At 34.4% G+C, this 23,633-nt stretch overlaps 1 protein-coding gene across 1 annotated transcript; it reads right to left on the bottom strand.

Moving 5' to 3' along the window:
* Positions 1–6,697: 6,697 nt before the first annotated feature.
* LOC132056552 (cleavage and polyadenylation specificity factor subunit 2) lies at positions 6,698–22,722 on the bottom strand. The gene is made up of 18 exons (XM_059448814.1): positions 22,539–22,722; positions 21,874–22,042; positions 20,982–21,078; positions 20,591–20,717; positions 20,389–20,504; positions 19,837–19,931; positions 19,553–19,704; positions 18,059–18,113; positions 17,876–17,983; positions 17,182–17,434; positions 16,175–16,359; positions 12,720–12,812; positions 9,564–9,662; positions 7,848–7,979; positions 7,705–7,749; positions 7,290–7,457; positions 7,104–7,178; positions 6,698–6,991 (listed from the first exon to the last, which is right to left on the bottom strand). Exons 1-18 carry the CDS (start codon positions 22,685–22,687, stop codon positions 6,890–6,892), a joined length of 2,220 nt encoding a protein of 739 aa, XP_059304797.1. The 5' UTR covers positions 22,688–22,722; the 3' UTR covers positions 6,698–6,889.
* Between the last annotated feature and the right edge of the window lie 911 nt (positions 22,723–23,633).

Here is a 23,633-nt window from a genome sequence, read left to right as displayed (position 1 = left end):
CTCAGTCAAAATTTTTTTAAAAAATGCAAGGTAGAGTTTGGATTCGCAAGGCATAATTTTGCTACCTTCAGGCAGAGTTTCAAACTTTACCTTAAGGCAGAGTTTGCCTCAAACTCTACCTGATCAGGCAGAGTTTGCCTCAAACTCTACCTAATCAGAAGGAGTTTGCCTCAAACTCTACCTCATCAGGCGGCGTTTAACTGCTAACTATACTTTATCAAGTGGAGTTTGACTGCAAACTCTACTTAAGGCAAAGTTTTGCCTTCAGGGATAAGGCAAAACGCTACATTAAGGTAGAGGTTTGCGTTAAGACAAAAAAAAATACTCAGTTGAAATCTTGTAAAAATCTGCCTTAAGGCCTAATTTTTGCCCGAATAGGCCTAATTTTGCTACGAAACTCTGTCTTGTGATTTTTTTTTTTCTACTGAGCCGGAGCTCGAACCCCAAACCTTATGGTATTAGCCGAAGGGAAAAAATTAAAGACCAGCAATTTAAGGGGGAAAAATTAAAGACCAGCAATTTGAGGGGAAAAAATTAAAGACCAATGCCTTTGAAGGGAAATCCGCACAAAAAAAAAAATGGCGAATAAGAGTACTTTAGCCCACAAATGTTCATTAAATGAGAACCAGGGACAAAAATTAAAGACAAGCTATTTGAGAGGCAAAAATTAAAGACCAGTCCAAATGAAGGACAATCCGCACAAAAAAGTCCTTCCTTTGGGGTGGTCTTTAATGTTTGCCCCTCAGATTGGTGGTCTTTAATTTTTCCCTTTGCCTAATACCCTGAGGTTCTGGATTTGAACCCCAGCTCAGTAAAAAAAAAAAAAAAAATCGCAAGGCAGAAATTTGAATTCGCACGATAGAATTTTGCCTTCAAATTCTGCCTTAAGGCAGAGTTTTGAAGGTATAAAGAGTAGACCGAATTTAATGGAGAGTGATTATACAAACCACAAACACCTATACAAAGGTGAATCTAGCAGAGAGAGATGATACAAATAACTAACACATATACGGAGGTGCATTAAGCCAACAAGAATACATAAAAAGCAGGACTATGGCTTTTTGGAACTTGAAAGGTTAGAATTTTCAAGTGGTTTATTTCAATTGCACATAGCACTGTCAGGCACACAAGAAGTCTCAGAGGCAGGATAAGTTTGCAGAATAAGATAAAGGTTCAAGAACATTGTTGTCCTTCGCTTATACATGTTCTTCCAATCCGTAACTTCCCTATAACTTGATCCGTATTAGTTTCCTTTTCTAAGTTGTTACGAAACATCTTCTGTGTGTCTAGCAAATATAAGTGTGTGCCAAACAAAATTTATACCAACTGATGGCAAAGTTTATAGAAACTATACCTCGATAGTAAAGTTTCGCAAACTATGCCTTAAAGTTTGTAAGGCATAGTTTGCTCGCAAAATACCTTAAGGCATAGTTTACAGCAAAGCATAATTTATCCGCAAACTCTACCGCAGTCCGCCTTAAGGCATAACTAAAATTTGCCTTATGCGGCAGACGTAGGTAGGGGTGGGCATGGTACGGTATTTGAAATTTTGGTTCAGTAATTTCGGTTTTCGGTATTTAAAATTACTATACCATTACCATATAAAATTAATTCGGTATGGTTCGATATTTTTAATTTCGGTTTCTGTATTTTGCAGTGCGGTAATTCAGTAACCATAGTTTGTGCGACTACAACTTACATATATACATATAATAAAGAATTATGACTTCAGCTATTCAAGAAACGTCTCAATTATATTATACTAACACCTTACACATGTAAAAATATACAAAAGAAAGTACAAGCAATGCCCTTCGTTAATCAATTTCACAAAAAGGGAATTTCAATCAAGATATATATACTTCGGTACACAAAAAGGGCATTTCAATCAATTATATCATACTAACATCTTACACATGTAAAAATATTCAAAAGAAAGTACAAGCAATTCCAACGTCTAAACAATTAGTTTGTACTAATACTAATTATATATTTGTTAGTATTATATATATATATATATGTTAGTATTATATATATATATATATATATGTATGTATTGTATATGTAACTATATGGAATACGCGTATGGTATTCGGTATTTCGGTATTTTCTTTATCAATAAATACCATACCAAATACCAAACTTTTCATACCAAATACCGTACCAAATACTATAATACCAAAGCCGCGGTATCAAAATTTCAATTTCGGATGGTAATCGGCATATACCATACCATGCCCACACCTAGACGTAGGTATAACTAAAAGTCTATCTTATGCTTAAAGTCTCGATCTCCTTATCCGACGTACTTTAGTTATGTTTCGAGGCAAAGTCGCCGTATTTTCGCGAAGCCTTGCCTTGCGAATTTTATTTTATTTTTATGACTAAGCCGGGATTTGAACCCAGAATCTCAGGGTATTTTAGACAAAGGACAAAAATTAAAGACTAGCAATTTGAGGGGCAAAAAGTAAAGACCACCCCCCAAAAGAAGGGCAATCGTGCAATTAAACCACATAAAAATAAAAGTTAAGGGAATGTTGTGAGCGAGCCATGGAGGGCATGTTAGAGGTAGAATTGAATATTTCTACTATAGAAGAGTGAAACCACTCTTCGTCGTCCGTGAGCCCCTATATAAATATTTTGGCCCCCCACCCCCCATAAACACCCCCATAAATTAAAAAAAAAAAAAATCCCCCCCCCCCCCAAATATTAAATAGGCCCACAAAAATAAAAAAATAAAAATTGTAAAAAAAAAAAAAAAATTTGGGTCCCCCCTAAAAAGTGAAACCCATCACATCCAAACTCACTTTAAAAAAAAATTAATCATATTAACAAAATCAAACAATATTAAAAAAAAAAAAAAAAAAAAAGGAATCCCGTATTAAAAAAAAATAAACAATGTTAAAAAAAAATTGTGGGCCTCATATTAAACACCATGCGTATCAAGAGCAAACACTAATATATATAATAAAGACAAACTACAATGTTATATTAATCGTGCTTTGAACATAGTATCCCATATTGACAAAATCAAGCAATATATATATATAAAAAAAGAGTTAATCTCATATTAAAAAATAAACAATGTCAAAAAAAAAAAGTTCACTTTGTATTAGCAAACACTAATATAATAAATCTTACACAATAAAAAGTTAAACGAAAAACATTTACTAAAAAAAAAAATGAATCCCGTAAACAATGTTAAAAAAAAAATTGTGGGCCTCATATTAAACACCACGTCTAAACACTAATATAATAAAGTTTTAAATACGGAGCACAAACTACAACGTTATATTAATCGTGCTTTTATCCCATATTGACAAAATCAAGCAATATATATATATATATATAAAAAAAGAGATATATATAAACAATGTCAAAAAAAAAAGTTTAGACTTTGTATTCTTAGCAAACACTATATATATATATATGAGTTAAACGAAAAATATTTACTAAAAATTTAAAAATAGAAGTTCTTCATGGTATATTAAACACCAACCAAGATAAAAAAAAAAAAAAAAAAAAAAAAAGTGGAACCCACCACATCCAAACTCTTCGAAAAAATGTGGGCCCCATATATATTAAACAACAACTAATATTAAAAAAAAAAAAATGAATCCCATATTGAAAAAAGAAACAATGTTAAAAAAAGTGCTTAGAAAATCAAACAATTAAATCAATAATGATGGAATAATGCGTATCAACCCAAATACTTTACGTACAAAGAACATACTTAAAATACTTATATATTAAAATAAGATAGAATTTATTTACTTTTTCATTTTTCCTTACTCTAATAAATGTGAAAAGAGATTAATGTCATAAAAGAAAAATAATATTAAATAGAGATCAAATAATTAATAAGGTAAATTAGTGAAATTCTAATTTAATTGACGTTTCCTTAAAAAACATGTAAAAAACAACATGACAAGTAAAATGAGTTAAACAAAAAATATTTACTAAAAAATAAAAAATAGAAATTTCATTTAAATAGAAAATCAAATTTCTACTTCGTTTCATCTTAAACATATAAAATTAATATAATAATTTGAATTAGAATTATCCAAATCAAATTTTGATAAAAAAATTATATGTATTACTTTACTATTACTACTGTATAGAACACCAATTTCAGGCAATATCGCCATCCGTATTCGGTCCTATTTTTTACTTAAGAGTAAAAAAAAATCTTTTATATTACCAACTCTTCTAAAAAGTAGATAGAAATGCTTTATTATATTTATTATGTTTACTAAAATAAATATACTTAAAATATATATATTTAAAAAAAATAACATACAATTTAATTACTTTTTTTTATTTTTATTCTTATTAATAAATGTGAAAAGAGATTAATATCAAATGAAGATCAAATAATGAATAAGATAAATTAGTCAAATTATAATTCTAATTGCGTTTCCTTAAAAAACCATGCAAAAGATAACATGACAAGTAAAATGAGTTAAACCGAGAATATTTACAAAAAATTAAAAAATAGCATTTCTTCATTTAAATAAAAAATTAATTTCTACTTTGTTTCGTTTCAAACATGTAAAATTAATTTAATAATTTGAATTAGAATTATCCAAATCAAAATTTGATAAAAAATAATAAGTATTTTACACTTTTAAATTAATCGAATTAAAATTGAAAGATCAATCGTGCTTAACTATCGCTATTATTTTATCTCAAAGAGAAGAAAATAATTTTCTTTTTAAACAAATCTTCTCTTTTAAAAAAGTATTAATAAATTTTCGTAGCAAACACGAATAAGTTTTAAAAGTTAAGGAAAGACAAATTACAATATTATATTAATCGATTAACCATGGATGTGTGTGTGTATATATATATATATATATATACATACAACTACAACTACATGTATACACTATAATTAAGTTCCGTAGAATTGCCATCTAGTTTACTTTGGAAGAGAGTGATCCTGAAATTAGTACTCGTATGGTCATTTACGTTTTAATTCTTTTCCTAAATGTCAAATAAAACTGCAGTGGGCCATCATATGCAACGTTTGGTTCAACGATCGAATACTTTACGTCTTATGTAAAGTAGGCCGATATCAAATAGTAGACTTATTTGGTTTACATCTTTCAATTTGTTCGTAGGGACTGTTAAACCAAAACCCTATTGCAGGAAACATGTATATTTATTTCCCCCAGACTCGGAAGATAAAAACATAAACAATAAAGTTGTCAACAACACATTTCATTTAGATGTACGCTAAATTATAATTAAGGCAAAATACATCAAAACCCCCCGAACTATACCCGAAAAGTCGATATCACACTTAAACTATCCTGACGACCCATTACACACCTAATATATGAAAAAACGATTTTTTTACTCCCTCATATAATATGCCCATTTGACAGGGGAGAGCGTACACACTCTCTCCCCACACGCCGCCATCATCGCCAGTCAAAAAAATCCTCTAATTTTTAATTTTATATTTTTTTCCTTTCCCTCCTCCCCCATCCCCCCCTCCTCCACAATTCCGCCACCCCCAACCCCACCTCCTTCTCCTCCACCTTCTCGCCACCCTCCAAAACCCTTCTTTTTCTTCCTCTCACTGCCACCCTACCCCTCTCTTCTCACGCCACTTTCACCCCCACCCCCACTTCCCAAATCTTTTTTCTTCTTCATTTCACCATCACCACCACCGCCTTCATTGTTGCCCATTTGAAGGGCTCGAATATCATCACCGGCACATAGTTTTGCGCCGATGTCACATTAACTACAACAACAACAACACAAAAATGGAAACCAAAAAACCGAATCGTTGTCCGTCATCGATGCTACACAACCCGATAGTAATCCTTAGAAATCACTGGAAACAAAATAATAATAATAATAAAAAAAAAAAAAAAGGAGAAACATCAGTTCCCATCTGTTGACCTCCACTCAATTTTAACCACACAATGACAAGAAAATCTTAAAAGAACCTCCTTTTTCAAATAAATCTAGGGGACCAAAAAAGTGCTATGATTTTTCATTCTCACCGAAAAAAGAAAAAAAAAAAAGGAAAACAATTACACAAAGCTCACCTGCTTTTCACAAAACAAAGCACCATACTTCACCAAAAACTATAGCTTCTCTTTTCTGCAAAAACAATGAAGCTTCCATTTTAACTTCAAGAACTCGATTTGGTCGATGAAGTTGTTTTATTCTGTTTTACATCATTTCAACTTGTATTATAATATCTAGAAGTTTAGAAACAAAACTACAAAAGTAATTAAAATATGTCTAAGAAACTGAATAAAGGAGAAAAAGGGAATGAAGCTGCAAATCTGAAAAATTAAAGAAAAAGATGAAGAAGAAAGGAAGGAGATTGACATAGTGACAGAGAGAGAGAATACAAGGAGATTAAATCTGAAACTGTTAAAAGGAGATTAATACACGCGCTTCTTTTTTAATTATTTTTATAATTTATGCCACATAAGCGTGTAGGGTGGTAATAAATTCAGTTTTTAAATGTTCAGGTGTGTAATGGGTCGTCAGGATAGTTTAAGTGTGATATCGACTTTTCGGGTATAGTTCCGGGGGTTTTGATGTATTTTGCCTTATAATTAATCCCCTCTTTTTGTCTTTGGTCAATATCTTGGTCGAACGTTCTAAATTCAGCTCTGTTTTTCTATTCTAGAAATACATCCAGATTCGGAATTCCTCATTTGCCAAGCAGTGAGTAGTCCAAAATTTTCTTTCAGGATTGCCATTTAGCGTAAATTCAACAGCCAACATTGCCGGCAGGATATACTACTCCAATAATTATGAACTTTCCAAAACCAAATAGAATATAGTTACAAACTACTAATAGGAAAATAGCCACATCTACATTATGGTACAAATACAAAGAGTTACTCTGCTCTTCAGATTAGAGGGAATAAAAATGTGAATATAGGTACTCTCGAATTTTATAGTACTCTTCAGATAATGGGCCTTCAAGCACGATTTGCTGAATCGCAGCACCTCCAACCTACAAGAAATTATCCACAGAAGTTCCCATAATGAAATCAAGAAAAAGGCTCTGAAAGGCGTAATTTTGCTAGTAATATGAAAAAGATTTGAGGTATTATCAAAATGGCCACCTTTTGACTAGCATCACCAACTTTGCGAATGGTCACATACTCCCCGCAACGTAAAGCCCAGCCACCAAATTCTACCTGAAAATGAAATTTGTTGGTGTCAGCAATTTGCTAACCTAAAGCCAAAACATGATTATTAGTAGAAAGATAACATAAAAGAAAAAAGAAAGAGAAGAAAAACAAAAAGACCTGGACACCCTTGCTGGCTAGAAATTGCTTGAAATCAGACATTTTTATATCTCCGACGAGAACTGTTTTATGTGGTGGAGCAGGTCCGGAAAGAGGAAGTAAAGAGAACATGTCACTTTCTGTCTTCCCCACTTCAGCATCAACCCATGCTATTTCGTAGTCTCCAAGCTATAATTACAAATGTAAACATGATTAAGCAAAGGACAAAGGGAAAACACAGACCGCAATACTGATCAAGTAAGATTAGCCTTTGCACGCAATTTCCAGAGCATATGGGGCATAAAGTCTTACACACCAAAGCTTTTAGTACAACCACATGAAATATCTATGCCCATTTTCTTACTTCATGCATAGTGGCAAAAGTTCTGTAAATGAATCATTTATTGATGTCGTAGACATAATATATCCAGCTTACCTTCTTAAAAAGAATTTGGCTCATTAACTTCTCAGAAAGTTGGACCTATCATGGAAGCAAACATATACCAAGGATGTTATACCAGTAATTTTATTTACAAAGGTATAAACCACAAAAGGCATATATAAAGCAAGTAGACTAACCTTATAAGCACACAAATCTGAAGTCACATCAATTGTTTCTTCCAACTGGGGAGCATATACATGCGGACAAACATGTTTCAGACAATGTTGCTTCAAATGCTCAGTGGCTTCAGCTGATCCATGCACCAAGACCTATAAAACAGAATAGCTACAACATGTCAACTAGTTGAAATGCAAGAACTAATGGATTCACACTGTTGAAGAAGAAACGTAGGGCATGGATAGTATGATTTATAGAGAAACAGGCAGAAAGTTCAGGTAATGAATATCATATGGGTGCGTCAAAAGCAGAAAGATCTAAAAATGAGTATCCAAATGGCCATTTATCTGCTGCTATTAGTCTTCTATAAGAAATTACCAACTTCAACTAGGAAATACTGAACCAGGAAAAGGTGTCGTCAGCATGAACTAACTGATCCTTGATAGTGAAAGATAAAACTCATTAATCTATTGTGCATTGTGAACTACACAGTAATCCTACTAAGAGGCCCTTATCATAATTTGATGCGTCACTTTTTTTCCAATATTTTTTTTCTTTTTCAAATGGAGGACGGGACGGGTTCAATTAGCCCCTGCAGACGCTATTACCGTTGCTTCCACAATTGTATCCCTCATTTCCAATAAGTTTCAGACTAAGGATCACTGACATCAGTCATCATTTCAGCTTTGAAAGAGCAAAAAGCTAAATCAAAGTCTTTGTAGGAAATTTAAATAAATTATTTGAGACTTTCAAAAACTTCGACTCAACTTGCTTCCAAATACAACACTGGTGAAAAAGATTTTCTTTGCTTCTTTAAGTAGAAGTAGCTATGAGTGGCACTGAGGTGGAAATTAATAACAACTGGCATTTTTAATCTTACCAAACAAACTACAAATTTTAAAACATGATATAGAACCAGTGAAGCACATCTTGTGTGGGAAAAATGAAATTAGCTTGGTCAATATCGATGAACACCCAATATATGTGAGTTATAGGTCTTCTTTCTTTTGGCATTCCACTTCCCTCAGCAGATAAAGAACAAAGGCCAGCAAGGTCAGTTGACTCACCGGGAAGGGAGGATATAAATGCTTCTCGTTTTTCTCTTAAGGTGGCAAAGCGGGGGTTGGGGGAAAAACATAATTTTCTTCTGAGGTAGTTTAATAGTGTCCAACAAAATCCTTTGCCAAAGTTGTTAGTGACAAGTATTTCGGCTAAGAAATAAAAAATTAACTAATTAGGATGAAGCTATAGAGCCCTCCATTTTACTAAAGACAAGGCATTCTCTGGTCACACAGGTATAAAGATGCAATATCCTATTATTTTAAGAAAACCCATCAAATGACCAAAATATTTCAGATCACTTTATGGGAGATTCTTTCTTCAGGCTAGAAGAAAGCCCCTATTATCCAACTATGCCAAGAATGAATTCAGTCCATGCATGAGGAATATTTTTTTTTTTTTTTCCTTTGAATACTTGTCGATTTAGTAAAATGTGAAAGCGTGTGAGTATATGTCATAGATGCAAATTTGGTAATTAATAGTAAATACAACAGAAAAATGAAAGGCACTTCATACAAGAGAGGGAACTGTCAACAGCTTGTAAAACACACAAGAAGCATTGTGTTATTACTGATAATAGCAACTTATGCAATGATGGTGCGTGAAAGAAAACGTGATTTCCTTTTATATTAAGTCCACATACTTAGTAATATCAGTTAAAGAAAGAACTTCCATACAAGCTTTAAGGGCGTAACATGAGCAAGAATTGATTTGATTGAACGGCCATCAGAGCGACCTTCGAAGTCCATGTACAACAAGGAACACTTGACTTGGACCTGTGAAAGGAAAAAAGGGAGCAAGGAAATCGGAAGCAAAACATATTATAAGGATGCTAATCAGAATATTCAGTAATTAACATCTTGAATGTTTGCTGATGAGCAAGTGCAATCAGAAAAAAAAAAATTAAAATAAAACTGAAAAAAAACAGAAAGATAGCAGCACACCATCCAACTTGAAGCTATAGCATGAGTACTATAAGCAATGTCATGTTTGTCTCTTGCTGAGGGTAAACTAGACAATCAAAACACGATCTGCTCCAACTCTTTTGAGATGGGTGGTGACTGGTGAGGCGGTTTGTTTAAATGGGACTTCTATTTAAGGTTAATGAGTAATGGGTATATCTGTGTCTTTGTGACACCACAAAGGATGGATCATCAATACTAGAGCTTCAGAATATCTGGAACACACCTCAATAGTAGATACATTTAACATTTCAACAACTGAAGCAACATTTTTTAAGAGCCAATTTTGTAAGTAAAGAGTGAATTCAGATTCAGACAGTTCGAAGATGCATCGATTTACAGTCAAAATGACTTCCAGCTAGGATCTAATCATATACTCCCTCCGTCCTATTCCGTCAAAAAGAATGCCAGGGTTTGAAGTATGAGTGTCAACCTATCTAAGATAGGATCTGAATTAGGATATCGATTTCTCTCTATCTTTAAAATAAAATTCACATATTCACATAAAAGTACTGTAAATCGCAATTTTCATAGTGATAAAACTTTAAAAGCATTTAAAAAATCTCAGTCAACGAAAAACGTTTGATTCTCCAACCAGTACTAGAGCCCAAAAATTTGGGACAGGGAGTAACTAATTGTTCAACAAGATATTCCACAAATAACATCATCTTTTGCTTCTCATCTCAAAACCATCACAGCCCTGAAGTAATTTCTGAAAAACACAATACTCAGCAGAGCATCAAGTGCATGAAGCTTTGATAAGAAAGAAATAAAAAGAAAAATAATAGGTATATTCTAGCATGGCACAAACTTTGATTGCTCTATTCTATTGTCATCTGTTCATTTTGAAAAGGACTAGCAAACTATGCCCGTGCGATGCACGGGGCCAACATGATTAATTTGGTTACTCAATTTAGTTAGTCTTTATGGTTTGTATATTTTGCAAAGTGTACTGTGATTCTCCATAGTGAGTCTCCATATTTTTTTTTCTTTTCCTCTTATTTTTCCCCGTAATTTGTCAATTGTTGTTAAAATTTGTCTTACTTTGGTTATGTCCGCCTCTTTTTATATTTAGTAAGTTGACAATTCAAATATCCTACGTGTCAAGTTTATAATCACAAGATTCAAAGGATATTTTATATATTATACGCATTTTTAATTTAGAACCACAAGATTCAAAAGTTTATCTTTATTTCTTGAACTTCGTGTCTGGTCAAAGGTAGACACTTAAATTGAGACAGAGGGAGTATATGCCAAATGAAGGAAATGAAAGGATAATTGAGACACTGCGGACACGTGGAGACTTAAAAAGTAAACACACAAGAGGTAGTATTAATGTTAAACTTCTGAAATGTACACATGTTATTTCCGGTTTAGAGTACAATTTCAGTTGCTTTTCGTACAACTTATTATTCTTTGTGTTCGTCCACTTGAGCGTTTGTTGTTAAAAACAAAAAAAAAAAAAATATCTTATTTTGATTATGTCCGCTTCTTTTTATATTTAGTAAGTTGACAATTCAAATATCCTACAAGTCAAATTTATAATCACAAGATTCAAAGAATATTTTATTATATTATACACATTTTTAATTTAGAACCACAAGATTTGAAAGTCTATTTTTATTTCTTAACTCCATGTCTAGTCAAACATAGACACTTAAATTGAGACAGAGGGAATATATGCCATGAAGGAAATGAAAGGACAATTAAGACAGTGCGGACCTGTGAGGACTTAAAAAGTAAACAAACAAGAGATAGAATTAATGTTCAACTTCTGAAATGTATACATGTTAGTCCCTACTTAGCGTACAATTTCAGTTGCTTTTTGTGCAACTTATTGTTCTTTGTGTTTGTCCACCTTGGGCGTTTAATGTGGCCAAGTAATAAGAGACGAAGGGATTACTTTATTTATTAATTCTTAAAGAACGTAAAAAGTCAAGTAGTATGGCACGGAGGGAGTACTTTATTTATTAATTCTTATAGAACGTGAAAAGTCAAAAATGGACAAGCAAAAGTGCACGGAGAAAATAAATATGTGACGGAGAATTAAAATTGAAGTGCATACATATATACATGAGAAGAGAATAAATATTCAGCAAGAATGTGAAAAGTCAAAAGTGAACAAGTAAAAGTGCACGGAGGAAATAAATGTGTCGGAGAAATAAAATTAAAGTGCATACGTATAATAAATATGTAGTACTATGACGTATATCCACGTGGGATTTATTAATTCTTAAAGAGCGTGAAAAGTCAAAAGTGAACAAGTAAAAGTGCGCGGAGGAAATAAATTTGTGTAGGAGAATTAAAATTGACTGCATAAGTCTATACATGAGAAGAGAATAAATATTCAGCAAGAACGTGAAAAGTCATAAGTGAACAAGTAAAAGTGCACGGAGAAAATAAATGTGTCGGGAAATTAAAATTGAAGTGCATACGTCTATACGTACTATGAGATATGTCCACGTGGGATAAAAAAGTAGTTGGGTAAAGTGTACAAATTATATAGCTTTTGGTACAAGCATTCATTGCGTGTACAATTTGTAAAACTTTTGGTACAAGCATTTGATGCGGTGTTAGTCCTCCTTAGCCACTTATATATAATAGAATGCACTGCATCTCATGGTTTTTTGTCTTTGATAAGAAGGAAACAAAAAAGTAAAATAACGGGCCTGCTCTAGCATGATAAAAAAATTGGATGGATCTATTCTAATGTCAATTGTTCATTTTGAAGACACTGTTTAGTCACTGCATTGTAGTTAAGATTCTAAGCTCTGATACGTTAAAGTAGGCTTTCCAGTAAATTCAGCTTCAAGCCTTTAGCTAGAGTCTGATGTGGTTAAAAAAGAGATCAAGAAGCAAACTGAGACTTACTGTTAACTCGGATGATACGACCTTTGAGGGTGTTGTATCAGGGATTAGGTTAGCTGATCCTTCATCAAGTTTTCCGTTTAGATCTCCATCAACCTAGCAGAAGATTAGAAAGACATCGAATGATTATCCATCAAAGTCAAGGAACTAACCAAACAATTAACCGGAAAACTTTCGCTAGTTGGATGGAGGGAAAGGCAGCAGGATGCTCACGATGTGGTAGAGAGATGAAAATTTTACCACCTAATAAGGAACATGTCCATGAATTCTTGAGCTGTCAGCCCATGCTATTAAGTTTCAATTACCTTTTTTTTATCAAGTAATAAAATATTATTAACATTGGGCAAAAAGGATACCCGTATAAAAGGAGTATACCAAAGGGTAGAAAACTTCACAAAAAGATATGGTTTTCCAGGAACGACATTCAATCTTCAATACCTATTGGGACCTCGTGGGTACACCAAAAGGAAATAAGGGATACGAGGTTATTCCTGAAGTGTACAACATCCTTCTCTATTCCATCAAAAACTCTCCTATTTCTCTCTCCATACCAGTGTTATCAAAAGCGAAAAGCGCCAAAATAACTCTAAGGTCAGCTGGGGCTTTAAGCCCAAAGCACAAATAAAGTGTGGGCTTTAATGAAAAAAGGCGCAATGGTGCAAAATACAAATCTATATATGTTTAGTCCAAGACTAATAATAATAAGCATAAATAACAGTCATATGAACAAAGGAATTGTCAAAGAATTACGATAAAGTGAAATATGAATTATCTAGTGCCACCCCTTCAAGAGAGGCTCATTGGCAAGGAAAAGTATGTCTTAGAGCCTTGATGATGACACTGAAGTGCACATAAAGCGAGGCGAAGCACTCAACATGGTTTGAGCCTCGCTTCAAGGCTTAAGCGCGCCTTGACAACACTGCTCCATACGGTCCACATAAGTGCTAGTGGAGCAACATCGCATACAATGCATCTTCTCCTTCGTCTTCTAACTTAAGAAAGAGACCTTCATTCTTCTTTACAAGAAAGAAAGCAATTACTGGTCTATTTTTATGCTATTAGCTATTCTGTGGATTCATTCTTCTCCAAAAGAGGAAAAATCAATTTACAAATCTAGTTCCCTAGTGCATCTCTTTTATTTCTTCCTAGTACTCTCTACTTATCAACAATAGGTACACCTCAGTCAAAGGTAGCTCACATACCTTTCCAGGCCTAATTCTTTAATAATCACTTCAGCTCTTTCATACTTCTGACGTCGACTCATCTTGCTGACCATATTTTCCCATTTTGATTTATCTCAGGCCGACATTATACAAAATAAAAATAGAAATAAAACATCCTAGAAGTTCTCTATATTTTCTACTGGCATAAAAATCTCAGATAGGGCTAAGCTCCTATAAGGCATAGGAACCAAAATAAATGTACTAACATGACTAAAACATATTCCCGACTAATTGATATCATCTATATAGATATTTCTCTTACATTGTGTCCTATCTTTCGCTAGTACTCTCCATTTATCGCAAGACATAAATGATACACGTGGAGATAGCCATTGGATTGATTAGCAGGAAAAAAGTTTAAAATCCCCAAATGTGTATACCATGGATGTCCATGACATATAGTCGAAGACGTGTAAACTTTTGAAAGAGTGAGCTTCATGGAAACCATTTGTATGTGAAAGCTAAAACTTTTACACGTAAATTATTCTACTACAAGCTCCATGTCCAAGTAGCATAATGATTTGTTTTTCGGTTGGTGGCCAAGTAGCATAATGATTAACAGCCAAATCACTGTTTCTTTCCATAAGAAACTTAGGCGTGGTTTGGTTTACATGCTATATGCAGGAATTATCATGGAGGGATTGTTTATGCAGTGAACAAAAATGAAGAGATTATAATGCGGTGATTAATGATATAGGGATTGCTGAGCGATGATTAATCATGTAGAGATTTTTTTTGATCAAGAAATTTATCAACTGAGGTAAATCATGTAGAGGTTGTTACGCAAGGATTACTTACTCTACGAGCATATTTTTCTTTAATATGCTTAAATGCCCGTAATACTAATATACATATTCCGGAAAAGGGCCAAATATACCCCTGTACCATCGAATAAGGGCCAAATATACCCCTCGTTAGACTTTGGGTTCAAATATACCCCTAACGTTATACTTTGGGTCCAAATATACCCCTCCACTGTTAACGTTGGCTAATGTGGAGCCCAATCCCACATGGCATTAATATTTTAATAAAGTGAATACCATGCGGCATGCCACCTCACTAACCAACCCCACCGCACTTCCCCTCCACCATTGCTACCCATTATGCCCACCACTGAATGAAGAAAATACCATCTGTTGCTTTGGGTTGTATCGACGCTCACTGAGATTTTTCCTTTTCCCACTTTTCAGAAGGGGAAAAAAAAAAAATATATATATATATATAATTACCAATTTTCCACTTGAAATTCAGATGAAGAAAATCTCTCCTGTTGTTATCTTCTTTCTCTGCACAGTTTTTTGATAGAGAAATTATGTTTTTTCTGACGGAAACCTAATTCGTGTGAAGCTGAGAATGTTAGCTGCCGGCAAACGTAGCCGGTGACAGTGGCAATCAGCACCAATGGTGGGCATAATGGGTAGCAATGGTGGAGGGGGAGGTGCTATAAGGGGGAAGGGGTGTGGAATAAAATTGGGTTTGGTTAGTGAGGTGGCATGCCATGGTATTCACTTTATTAAAATATTAATGCCATGTGGGATTGGGCTCCACTTTAGTCAACTTTAACGGTGGAGGGGTATATTTGGACTCAAAAGTATAACATTAGGGGCATATTTGAACCCAAAATATAACGAGGGGTGTATTTGGCCCTTATTCGATAGTACAGGGGTATATTTGGCCCTTTTCCATTCTTATTCCATATTCTATCGCATAAAATAATACATAGATTCCTGCATAACTTGCCGTCAGTATAAACGACCAAACATTGCATAAAAATTTGCAGCAATTACTTTTTCTTATACAGCCAACCGCTATGCATACATTATGCAAAGATTATATTTTATAATCCCACTAACCAATGACCCTGTATGACATATGTCAGATCATGGTTACACTTATTAACCCCAAAACTGATTTTAAGCCATATGGAAATAATTGTAGCACCCTACATGAGCTATGACATAAATAAAAGTTCAGGTATATGAGAAATTCTAGTTCAGAAAGTACTCAAGCCACCACTAATTTTTTTTTTTTTTTTTTTTGATAAAGGTAGGTTAATGTGCATGAATACATTTGAACAATCTTCAGCAAAATGACACAAAGTTCACTATTCTTGACTCAGAATGGATTAGTTAAATTATCTGCATTGAACAACCAAACACACAAAGGCGATACTGAAACAAGCAGATAACTATTCCACTGCTCAATTGAAGGCACATACGACCAACTGTAACTCACATGCATTGACGACTGCTCCATGTTGTCATCTTTGACCACATAATCATCTGGATTGATGACCTCACCAAAGTCATCCCACTCAGAGGTGTTATCATAGAAAGGGAACATTGGGGCTACGCTAGATGATGGTGGAACAAATCCATCAATCAACACGTCCTTGAAAGCACCACTGTGCAGACCGGCAGCTGTAAATATGATAAGACCTATGATTAACTTAAACATCAAAAAGTGCTAAAAAGAAGTCCGTGCGTGGAAAGTCAATAAGTTGTGCGCTTACTTGTTTATATTATGGTAGCCAATTCTCTTTCCTTTGAAAAAATATATTTAGATTCTCTCTTCAATATAAAGTTGAGCTAAGTGTGCCTGTTATTTGCTTAGCATTTCACAAATCTCCCTTCACTATTTTTAATTTGTAGGTTCAACCAGCACCCAACCAAACTTAATTCAGGTAAATCTTAACCGGCAATATACGGCCAGATTCGAAAGTGATACACAGCCAGCAGTAATCAGCTAACAAATATTTTGTTCATCCACATGTGTCATGAGGATTTATGCAACCAAAGTAATAGTGAGAGTCAAGGTTCAGAAGAGTGTTCAGATAGAGGATTGGACGAATAGTGAAGTGGAAAAGGCTGGGGCTCAAGCAGGTTCAATAAAGCAGGACCCACACAAGGAATTCAAAAGCACAGAGAGGGGGGGCAGAGAGAGAGGAACTGAAGTCTAGGATTAGCAATTTGTAGAGATAGACATGAAAGGGATGATAAGTGTGAAGAGGTTCAAACCTGTTAATGATAGGATTGTACACCCAAAAAGTAAGGAACTCCAATGATGCATTCAGCCTGTATGGTTCTTCTTTTTTTTTTTTTTTTTTGGGTGGGGGGTTGAAATGTTCAAAGAAAAGAATATCCATTTTAAAAGATTTTATATTCTTTCAAGTATGATGACACAATGTGCTTTGTGCCAGATGTAGGATGTTTTCCTTCACATATCAGCAAATTGTACTATACCATTGGAGGAAGGAAGTGTAACATTGGTATCAACGACCATGGGGTCACTCATGACGACTTCGGCCCCAACAGACGCTTTTGATTCCTCCTCTTTAACGAGTGTAGCTTTGAGAGCTTCTTCCCTTTTTATCCTATTCTGCTCCTCCTCATAAGCAGCCAACTCCTCACCAACCAAGGGAATTCTCCGTGACATAGTAACTTTAACAGCTTTAGGAGGTGGATCTGACTGAAGTATACGTGCCAATGTGCCAAACTATATTCAAGTCAAAGGCATCAGAAGAAACATAAGCATACTTAAATTGAAGATATAAATAGAAGCAAGATACAATTTCCACAAAGTAAGAAGCTCTGTATGATGATAATTAAAGTGTTTATCAGTACAAATGGCTGTTTTCTTTATTTCAAGCAAGTTGAACAAAAGCAAGGCAAGGTGAAAGCACTTCCAACAATGAATTGAGCTGTCGCTACGGAACAAACTATTACTATCTTAACAAACCGTGGCACTATAACATCCACCCAAATTACACATAGGAATATTCATGCATCTACAAGTAATAAAGATATTCTGACGGACGAGTATCTTTGGACCTCAAAAGGGGTGAAACCGACATGTCTAACTCTAAATTAGCATAAAATAATATTGGTTACCGTCCAAATCTTGAAACAGGATTAATTTATCGGACTACAAGCTCACCTGCCCTCGCTCGGTGAACATAACAAGATTCTTTGGATCAGCAGCCCACTCAACAAAGAGGTCATGCGAAAATCCAGCTTCTAAACTAGCCATGGAAGCCATAACAACCTACACATCGCATACAGATCAACTGAGAACACATAAAGATGATTACTCATTTACTAAAGATGCAGTGAAGTGAACCTTCGGCCCAGGAGCTTCTTCAAGATCACTCTTATTGGTCACGAGCTTAATTTTCCTGCATATGTTGTAAACCCTCCATTAGACTTGTAACCAATACTATTCTAAAAGAGGGGAGAGCGAAATCGAAATATTGATAGACCAAACAACCCCATAAAGTTGAGTGACTATAATACCCTTCAATTAATAAATAAATTATCCTTCATAAACAAGTAGGTTAACATTTTATTTTGGAGCTTCATACTCTAACAAGAGATGCACATGCAACGCATGTGTCCATAAACTAGTAAGCATATAAATATAGAAAGATAGAAAACATTAAGTAACACAATTCTTGCTGACTATGACAAATGTGAGTTAGAGGAATGTCATTTGAAGGGAAAAAAAGGAAAAGGCGATAACAATACTTGGACTTTTTTTTTTTTTTTTTTTTTTTGATAACATGGGAACCCGCAGCCGCTACCCTTTGGGTGCGCACAGGGTAAACCCAGCTCCTGTATAATAGCTCGCAAACCACACAGAAGAGGTAACCCGCACTAGGCAATCCCCGTGCAATGAGCTCGACCCAGAAAGCAAATCCCCTGCTGTCGTAGGCAGGGGGTTTCGAACCTGAGACTTCCATTATGAAAGCCCCATGCTCAACCAACTGAGCCACCCTTGCGGGTACAATACGTGGACTTTATCGCACTACTTTCCATCTTGTTGAGCAATATTTGACATATCACCACTTGACTTAATAGAAGTACCAACATTTTGGCTATAGTGTCATATGTGAAAGCAAGACAATCAATAAAAGGTTATTATGATGCCACAGTCACCTTCCAAAATGGAGCATATTATCCAGAATTGTAGACCCACTCCAAGAAAGAAAAGAAGAATAAGAAAAGAAAATAAAGAGCATGTCATCAACCTTAAGGAGGCTTAATCTGACACAACTAGATTTTCTCAACATTGCCCATTACCGGGTCTAACGGATGATTCCTAGAAAAAACTTTCATCCCGATCTCCAAGAACCAGATGCAATATTCGAAAATATATCCAAACAAAAAGGGCAAATAAGGAAAAAAAACGCAGGAGGTCATTAGACAGTTCAAATCTTTGCAAACTTCTTTAAATATGCTTGATTGTAATCAGATAGAAGGGTAATCCATATTTTATAGTTTACGTGATTTAAAAAAAAAAAAAAAAAGAAGAAGGGTAATCCCTTGAATTTATTTTTATTTTTCTTCTTTTTAAGATAAGTAGATGGTTGATCCCTTGACAGAGGTATGAATAGTTTGAGAGCCGAGGCTATTAAAGCATAGGCATACACAAGTTTCTTTGCTAACTAACTAGAGGAGCAACTTAAGGGAAATATTACGCTCAGGGTTCAGTAGCCTCCAAGAATGATAGAAAACTGAAAGTAAACCCGACTCAGAGAATCATCATTGAAGCAAGTCATTTTCATTAACTAAAATCTCTTTGAGTTTGACAAAATGTGAAGTATATTAGCCTTACCTTAAAAGAAAAGCATTGTCACGAGTGTGCTCAAAAGATTTTGCAATTGAATCGCTCATCCACTCAAGGAAGCTCTTTACAAAGTCAATAGTTTTTGAGGATACATATGACAGAAAATATATGGGAGTGGATAACTGTTTTTGTGCCCAGTGCTGCAATTTTCACCAAAAACAGCAAACAGAATAACTGGTTAATCACTTCTTTTCTTTTTGAGAAAGTAACAACTAGAATAACTAGTTAATAAGCTGCAGACAGAAAAAGATGAAATACTCTCATGTATGCACCTGTTCCAATGTCAAGATGAGCTCCAAAACTCGACCAGCAGTATCAACAGGTAGTAATACATTTCCCCCAACATTTACAGTTTTCTCTATGGCATCTATAGGAAAAAAACAAACACATTAGACAAGAACCGAGAACCTAAACAAAATTATGACCTGGAAGATCTAAGGATCTTTTTTCTTTTGAATCAGGATAAGGGAAGATTGGAATGACGATCTGAAAGTCCTCCAAATACGCAATTTAATAATTGTAAAACGTAAAACAATGTGTTGTGTGTATTTGTCACTTCCCCTAAACCAAAGCAGTCTGAAGGACAAGACATTCTGAGATTCAAAGTTCTTCAAATTCAAAACTAAAGATCTTTTTTGTTTTGAATGGGGATAAGGAAAGATCAAATGATAATCGGAAAGTCCACTATATACGCAAGTTAATAATTGTAAAATTTATGAAATGTGTCGTGTGTATTCGGTAGTTCCCCTAAACCAATGAAATCTGAAGGACAAGCAATTCTGAGATCCAAAAAATTCTTCAAAATAAAAAGGCACAATAATTACCCAGAAACTCTTGGTCCCTTTGGCGCCTAGAAGGTTGATTGTTTAAAGCATTAAAGGCATCTGTTATTAGAACAGCTGGACGGACAAAAGACTCTAAAACAGTCCCATTCAAATGCCTAACAGGAAAAAGAAGAGATTATAATATTAGGATCACAGTAGAGTAGAATCCTTCAACTGGATAACAAGACTGTTCTAGTTTTACCTTTCCTTACGGTGATTAAAGTCAACAGCGTATATGACATCCTCCCCATCTTTTGTTATCCTCCAGGTGGTACCTCCTAACAGATGACCAGCTACCAGTGGAGCAATCACGATTCCTTCTCCTTTTCCTACAATTACAACAGCAGTTCCATCTAGTAATTAAGAGATGTTGTAACTACTTCAAAATGAGTTGGTAATCAAGACTTGCAACCAATCAAGCTATTAAAAAGCAGTTGAATTTTTACTCATCAATGTCATGGGCAACTTTACCTCCTTGACAATATGAAGGATGGTACAAGATTATACATGATATAATAAACCAGAACACAAAATGGACATGAGGAGAATTTGATAAAGGTGGAGCAACATACTAAACAAGAAAAGAAACCTACCAGACATGTAATGATTTTGAGAGTAGGTTAATCTGGTCACATTTTGGAATGCAGAATCAATGTCATCCAAGGTGAATAAATCAAACTCTGAAACTTGCTGCACAAGAAGAGAGTGTCAATAGACTTACTTCTACTCGATCAAACACTCAAAAACAAGAAACACAAATGATCCTGTCAGACACTGGACGTTTAGTTTCTCAGCAGCCAAATATTGTTTGTTCAGATCCTGAAATCCCAATAGAGGCATCGTTCTATTTCTTTCTCTCTCTTTTTTTCCTTCAAAAATTCTGAACCCTATTAGTAGAAGAAAACAAGATATGAAATTAAGTGACACTCAGGTTAGTATATTTGTGACTGATAGGTTAGTCACATTTTACCAATTTTATTTCCAGAGTTCTTACTTCTTCTCTAATTTGAAAGGGTTGGCTAGCATCAAAGGTCACTCTAATACCACGTAGATAGTAACTGAAACAGCAATCTGCATTCCTAGTTTACTATGCAAATGATTAAGGAGACAGAAACTTAATTAATCCTTTTGTCAATGAGTAGAACATATTGCAAGACAGCAAGAGCCAAAGGTTGCTTTTTTCCTTCGTTCTCTTTTCCTTGTTTAATGAAAACAGTTTGAAATGTACAAACAGGAGCCTCAAACTTTGGCTGGTAAGCTTGTGTATTTTGCCTCAGTTAAACTCTCCGTAGGGCGTACATAAATCTTTAAGCACCTTGAAATCTATAGCTTGACATAATTCATTGAAAAGCTAAAAATTTAAACACGACATAATGTCAAGGACAGACGCTCAACATACAGTTGAAATGCTCGATTATAAAGCTCATAAGCAGATAACAAGGAGTATAAACAGATAACAAGTGCAAGGCCAAAGTAAAGCTTCACCTTGCGTGAGAAATACTGATCACGCATAGTTAGTAACCCTAGCCTGTAGACTGGTTCAGTAGCATAAACAGGAGCAGAAAGACCAAGTTGTTTCATGGCATAGGGCAAAGCACCAAGATGAAATGTATCAGGGTGTGAAAGCAATACAGCATCCACCGTTGAAGCCACCCTGACCATTAACACAATATTCTAAGCACAGAATAGTTGAAAAGACAAGTTGATGGTCAAAAACACACCTGAACTATTGCTTTTTCGTGTTTCATACCCCAACTATCATCTGTTCCCTTTTCGTACCGGACCGACCTATTACCATCTATGTATTAAAACACGCCTCAACTATTCGTTGTCCCCTTTTCCTACCTGAAAACCCTAAATCCTATCAGGTAAGGATAAGAAGTGAACAGTTGATAGTTGAGGTATTTTTTTAATACATAGATGGTGATAGTTGGGGGTGTGAAACTCGAGAAAAGTGATAATTCAGGTGTGTTGTTGACCACTAACTCAAAACACAATAAATAGATGAAAAAATCCCAAATTACAATAATTAGCAATCTATTATCACATGCACAAGCCAGCAAATGAGTTTACACTGTAAAAACACTTGTTTGGACTGAGTAACAGGAAAATCATATACATTGAAGTGAAATGGTTAATTATTTGTAAACCTGGAAAGGGGTTCGAGAAGGGAAGTATCAAATTGGTCATTCCAACCACAATCAATGAGGAAATTGAAGCCGTCAATGGAGACGAGGTAAGAGAGTGGATTTTCATTGTAAACTCCACACAGTGGCGTCACCTGAACCGACGTTCCCATACAGCCGTCTATGTCCGCTTCTCTCTGGGGTTTTTCTTTTACACTCTAGTCTCCTCCCGTTTTAAGTCTTTTACTCTAATACAATGAAATCAAATCGTCGAAAAGCAGAATTCTCCTTTGTATTTTACTGTGTAAGGCCTTATTTATTTGTATGCATTAAGGTCGACCAATGTGAACCTGAATGCACAAATAAATGATTATGAAGATTAGTTTGATAGTTTTGGCGCACAGGCCCGAACTAAAATTAAAAGTTAAATTTACTCTTTGTGACATTAAATTATTGAATGATTAGTTTGATATTTTCCGTAAACTCTTAAAAATTAAAGACTTTTCATATATTTAGATTGCATAAAAATATTTAATTACTTTAGAACCTTTTTTTTGTTTTTTTCCTTCAAACAATTACATGACATAAAGTCTCTTAATTTTTTAACAACATCCAATTTGAACTATACCCTTTTTCTCAAAAAGAAGAAAAATAGTATCGTTCTAGAGACATCAACTATTTATGTTATATTTATTCTTTTGTTGAGATTTTAATGAGATTACGTATAAATAAAGATAACTTCCAAACAAATAAAAATAAAATTTTATACTTACTAATGTTTGTAGAAGTCAATTTCAATTAAATTATACAAACTATATTGAAAAGATGAAGAAAATTAATTACTTTTCTTAATATAAGTAGACTTTCGCGCTACTTTATAAAATTTACGTGATGAGAAAATGACATTTTTCCTTTTGTTAGTTTAAATGGAATACTATTTTATAAAATGTATACTTTAATTATTTTCTCAAATACAAATGAAGATTCAATGCTTCATGATTTATTTAATCATGTTTCCCTATGCTAACAAACATTGCCTAACATTTTTTTCACCGCCCAAAAAAAAAAAAAAAAAAAGATATACAAAAAATATAAGAAGTATATTCACTTTTGTCACAA

Source organism: Lycium ferocissimum, chromosome 5 (assembly GCF_029784015.1).
Source record: "Lycium ferocissimum isolate CSIRO_LF1 chromosome 5, AGI_CSIRO_Lferr_CH_V1, whole genome shotgun sequence".
Lineage (NCBI taxonomy): Eukaryota > Viridiplantae > Streptophyta > Magnoliopsida > Solanales > Solanaceae > Lycium > Lycium ferocissimum.
The sequence above is the reverse complement of the archived record's forward strand: the minus strand, read 5'-3'. Positions and strand labels throughout refer to the sequence as shown.